The sequence below is a fragment of the Myotis davidii genome, unplaced genomic scaffold, assembly GCF_000327345.1.
Source record: "Myotis davidii unplaced genomic scaffold, ASM32734v1 scaffold425, whole genome shotgun sequence".
In the NCBI taxonomy this organism is placed as follows: domain Eukaryota; kingdom Metazoa; phylum Chordata; class Mammalia; order Chiroptera; family Vespertilionidae; genus Myotis; species Myotis davidii.
The window spans coordinates 2710327-2715636 of NW_006296413.1; the positions used below are offsets into that span (position 1 = coordinate 2710327).

The window sequence follows — 5310 nt, forward strand, 5'->3', positions numbered from 1 at the left end:
CCAGAGGCAGCGGAAGGGAATCTGGTAGATTGCTCAGCAGTGGGTGTACTGGGGGCCTGGGATGGCCTGGCTGGGGGCCAGGGGCCAGTGTCAGGAAAGGGGTGGGACTGGAGGCGATGATGACAAACAAGTGGGAGGGATAAGAACGCGGATTTCACAGATACAGGGACATAAGGAGTTTCTCTTTCTCTGCTCTCTGAGCTGGGGATCACAGCCCATGTCCTGAAGGGGGGCCTCCCAGAGAGGGGCCATCCTTGTCACAGCTGACAACCTTTGGGAAGCAGGACTGTGGTTGGGGAATCCTCTCTTGGCTTCTCTGGACTCTTAGGCAACTCAGGGCCTGATGGGCAGGTCTCTTAGAGGCTTGCAGTCCCTCCTCCGCCCCACAGGGCCTGGCCCTGCCCCAGCCGCGGGCTCCGCCTCCACCCCTCCCCCGGCACTGTCCAACCTGTTTGTCTGGAGCTGCCTCTGTCTCCTCTCGCCACAGCCAGGTGTGCCCTGCTGCTTGTCTGGGAGTTCGGGATCCCAGACATCCTGTAACCCCTTTTCCTAACCTCTTGAACTTCTACCATCTTTGGACCACCCCCTTCACCACCACCCAGGACCCCAGCCTCTGGGGATCCCAGGCTCCAGGGAGGCTGAACCTGCGACCCTGCCCCTGTGCGGGCAGGGCATGGACTCTGGGCCCCCAGCTGTGTAGAAGGCAGCGGGCACCATGAATGGGAACGGAGTGAGCAGGGTGCACGGGCACAGCCTGAACGGGGCTGGTGAGTTTTACTATGAGGCTGTGGAAGGGTCTCAGAACCCCAGGGGCCTCCTGCTCTCGCCAGCTGCCTTCATCAACCCCGCTCAGTACGCCAGCGTGCTGGAAGGACGCTTCAAACAGCTTCAAGGTGAGCTCCTCGGGCCCAGGGGAGCGGAGGGGATCCTGGGGGCGTGGGAGAGGAGCCAGAGTGAAGAACAGGAGTGGAGCGTTGGCTGTGACTCAGGCGTTTGTGTTGGGAGACAGTATGCCAGGGGAATAATTACAAGTGGCCAGAAAATCCGTGGATGCCGACAGCATGGGGGAAAGGCTGCGACCCACTCACGGGAAGGGTCTGTGAGCGTGTGAGTGGGTGTGACCACAAGGCCCCGCTGCGTCCCCCAGTGAATGCAGTGACCATGGAGGCGGCAGGCGAGGCTGAGAAAAGCAGCGCCCGTGTCAGCAAATGGAGACCTCCCGCGAGGTCTCACTGAGACATTCACTGTCAGTGGGTTTGAAGGCGCAGGCCTGCCGGGATATTTGGGGAAGGAGGAGCGGGGAGTGACCCAGGAGGCCTAGGGACCCAGGCTTGTGAGTGGCGCCCTGAGCTTCTGCGTGGGTCTGAGTATGCGGGGAGGCAGTGTGTGTGGGAACTGGGCAGTGTGTCAAAGGGAGTTGGTGCAGGCAGACTTAGGTATACGTCTGAGCAGGCGTGTGTTCGTCTGGCACCAGTATTTCCGTGTGTTTCTGGAAGTCGCTGTATGTGGTTGGGGGTTGTGTGGATGCCGTGGACGCTTATGAAGTCACACTTTGTCTCTAGTGCTTGGCTTTGCACATTTCTCTCCCGGCCGTCACTATTTCCACGTCTGCCCCGTTCATTCTATCTGTGTGCCAACATGGCCTCCCCACACTGTGCCTGGCATGGACAGTCCCATGGGTCCAGGAGTGGCCGGTGGTCCAGGAAATCCCTGGCTTAGTCGATAGACCCTGAAAGGAACCCCAAAAGCACCCTTGGTCCCGCAGTGCTGCAGAGCACGAGCTGTCCCGGGCAGCTGTTAAAACCCCGAGATTGGCCAGGCGCAGGGGTTGGAGGTAAGAAAGACAGGACGAGACACGGGTGTGTCGTGTGTTTTGTGGGTGAGGTGCGTAGGAATGTGAGATTAAGGGATGAGTCTTTTCAGTTTCTGAGATGCTGGTGCTGAGAGGGAAGCAAGAGTGACTGTTCAGGTCCTGGCCACTCGGGCTGGATCCTTGCGCTGGGCTCCCCTGGGGAGAACTGACGGAAATCTTAGTGACTGAAGCAGCGTCCAGTGGCCTGAGCTTCTTCCCTCAGTTCGTCATTGATGACATTTTTAATTTTTATTTTTTGGTGGGATCTAAGAGCATCCCCTCAAGCAACGCCCCTCCCTGTGGGCCAGGCAACAGGACATTTCCTCATTTTTTGAGATAATTGGCACTTGACTCTGCCTGACTCCGCCCCACACATACCCCGTGTTTCTTGGGCTCACTCTCTTCCCTGTTCCCAAGTTCAAGATCTTATTTTTCTTCTCAGTGTCAGAAGGTTGGGGTCCCGGGGGCACATCCCTTGCAGCCCATTGAATGAACCCACCTCAGAAAAGCCAGTCGTTAAATTATCCCAGGAGAGCAAGCGGCTCCGGCAGCCTGCAGGCTCTATGACATCACACCGTTCTAATAGCCACTTGCAAGAGCCGCTGCCGTTCTGTAGGTCCGCACCCTCCCATTTGCCCACCACCCAGAGAGAGCAGCCGCACGGCCTGCCGGGCGGGCACTGTCCTTGGCCTTGGGTGGCTCCCGTAGAACACAGACTCACCCAGCATCTTACACACCCGGCCCGTTTAATCAGCACAGGGCCCTGTTGAAGCGGAAAGTGTTATGCCCATTTTATAGGTAAGGAAAGTGAGGCTCTGATAGCGGAAGTAACCATTGCACCACTATTACCTGGCCGCGCCCTGATCCCAGATCCCAGCCCTTCCCTCCATGTTTCACAGCTTCTAATTTCTTTCATCCTTTCTTCTCAAAGCCTGTATCTCCCTCTCATTTTTGTCCTTTATCTTACTGGACTGAGCACATTCCCGTTTCTTTATTTCCCTGCTTTTTAAGTTATTTTCCTTTTGGCCATCTTCCTTCCCTGCTCCCCCTCCCCAGACCTCACCTCCTGCCTCTCAGGCACCCCTCACCCCACAAACGCACCAACTGGTGATTAGAAACAACTGTATTTGAAGGACAGAAATGACCTCATGTTGCCACCACAGATGAGCGAGAAGCCGTGCAGAAGAAAACCTTCACTAAGTGGGTGAACTCGCACCTGGCCCGGGTGACCTGCCGGGTGGGCGACCTGTACAGCGACCTCCGGGATGGACGTAACCTCCTGAGGCTCCTCGAGGTGCTGTCGGGAGAGACACTGGTGAGCTGTGGTCACCAGGGAGGAGGGGGCCTGAGAAGCGGTGGTCCAGGGGATGATCTGCAGGGGTCTCCCCTAGAGAGGAGAGTGACACCTCAGAGCGAGAGCAGTAGCTGCCCGGTACGGAGCACGGTTTCCTTCTGAGGCTTTGCTGCGTGGATTAAGCAGGAGCATTGCTTCATGGAGACAGGAACAGTGGCCCCATTGAAAACATTTCTTTTCCCACCCACTCTGCGTGCAGTTAATTCCCTTGGGAATCTTAATCTGGCCCGAGCCTCATCTGCAACCTCAGCTTTGGCTCCGTGAACTTGGGCCCAGCCCTGAGGCGGTCCCTGTGTTCCCGAGGGAGGTCATGGGGAAGGTGTGCAAAGCAGGGCCCGGGAAGGTAAGAGGGGAGGAGGAGGAGGCCCACGGGCCCATGCCTTTGTGTCCCCTGACCCTCAACAGCCAAAGCCCACGAAGGGCCGCATGCGGATCCACTGCCTGGAGAATGTGGACAAGGCCCTGCAGTTCCTGAAGGAGCAGAAAGTGCACTTGGAAAACATGGGGTCCCATGACATTGTGGACGGAAACCACCGCCTGACCCTGGGGCTGGTCTGGACGATCATCCTTCGGTTCCAGGTACCCCGCACAGAGCATGGCCCGGCACCTCGTGCTGTACCGCGCAGCCCCTGCCCGTCCAGCGTGTGACCAGTGTACAAGTGGAGGGTGTAGAACCGTGTAGCAATCAGGGACTCTCCTCACTAAACAGGGCAGCGACTGGTGTGGCAAGTTCCCTGTGGCCCGGTCTACGTCCAGGTCACGGGCAGTAGGACCACATGTGGGTCCACAAGGGACTGGACGTTTTACAAACTGGTTCTTCACCACGGAGAGTTTTAGAACTACATCTTGGGTCTGGTCACTGGCCCATTCCTCTGCCTCAGACTCAGCTTACCTCCCTGAGAAGAGCAGCCACCCTACTCCTTATGCTCCGAGCATGGCCAGTCCAGTGTCCTGGTGCCACCACAACCCTCCTGGTCTCCCCGGATGTAGCCTCCTCTGCTCCTTCCAGCCCTAAGCAGGGCTCTGTCCGCTTCACCTTTGAAACCCAGCTCTCAGCAAATGTTCACTCGCCCACCCGAAGATCCCCACCCGCAGGAACCAGCACCTTTCACTTCAGGGTGCTTCCACTGTTCTGACTCCACCCCACTCTGCTGCCGCAGATCCCTTTGACCCCGTGTTCTGTGGTCACTAGCCCAGGAGGAAAGGTCCCCCGGCTCCAACTCTACCGCCCCTATGACAGGAACCTAGAGAGCAGTTTTCTGTCGCATATCTCTGAGCATCTCTGATAGCTCCAGGAGCCCCTGTCCAGGAGTCAACGCCTCCCTTCCTTCCCTCTTAGATCCAAGACATCAGTGTGGAAACAGAAGACAACAAGGAGAAGAAGTCAGCCAAGGATGCCTTGCTGCTGTGGTGCCAGATGAAGACAGCTGGGTGAGGCTGCCCAGGGAGTGTGGCCTTGGAGGGGGGGAGGCACCGGGCCCGGGCGATAACCGAAGGGCAGGCCCCAGGAACCGTGAGTCTCGCTCGAACCAGGGCTTGGACCTGATTTCCCTCGTCTCTGTAGGTATCCCAATGTCAACGTGCACAACTTCACCACCAGCTGGAGAGACGGGCTGGCCTTCAACGCCATTGTGCATAAGCACCGGTGAGCAGGAGGGGTCAGCGGGCCTGTCGGAGCTGCTGGGGTGGTGGGTTACTGACCCTGGGGCACGCACACATGTTGATGGAGCAATGAGACGAGCTCCACAGCAGTTGTGAGGAATGAACACTGGGAGAAGAGCCAGGATGTGGGGGCGCAGTGTTGCAAAGAAGGCTTGTGACGGGAACCCGGGGGCGTGGGCGCCATGAGTGTGGGTCTGGGGTGCCTGGTCCTGGACACAGTGGACTCAGTGACTTGGGATAAAGAAAGGGGTGGCTTTGCTTTCCTCTTGAGGATCTTTGGTGTTTCTGATATTTCTGTATTCCTCCCGCCCCAGGCCAGACCTGCTGGATTTCGAGTCCCTGAAGAAGTGTAACGCCCACTACAACCTACAGAACGCCTTCAACCTGGCCGAGAAGGAGCTGGGGCTCACCAAGCTCCTGGATCCCGAAGGTGGGCAGAGCT

At 57.9% G+C, this 5310-nt stretch overlaps 1 protein-coding gene across 1 annotated transcript in view; it reads left to right on the forward strand.

Moving 5' to 3' along the window:
• Positions 1–5310, forward strand: part of SPTBN2 (spectrin beta, non-erythrocytic 2) — a 48495-nt gene that overhangs the window by 20233 nt on the left and 22952 nt on the right. Inside the window, exons 4-8 of the mRNA XM_006771685.2 lie at positions 3016–3167; positions 3612–3785; positions 4546–4637; positions 4771–4851; positions 5183–5298. Coding sequence (XP_006771748.1) covers positions 3016–3167; positions 3612–3785; positions 4546–4637; positions 4771–4851; positions 5183–5298 — 615 coding nt within the window. The remainder of the gene's footprint in view (positions 1–3015; positions 3168–3611; positions 3786–4545; positions 4638–4770; positions 4852–5182; positions 5299–5310) is intronic.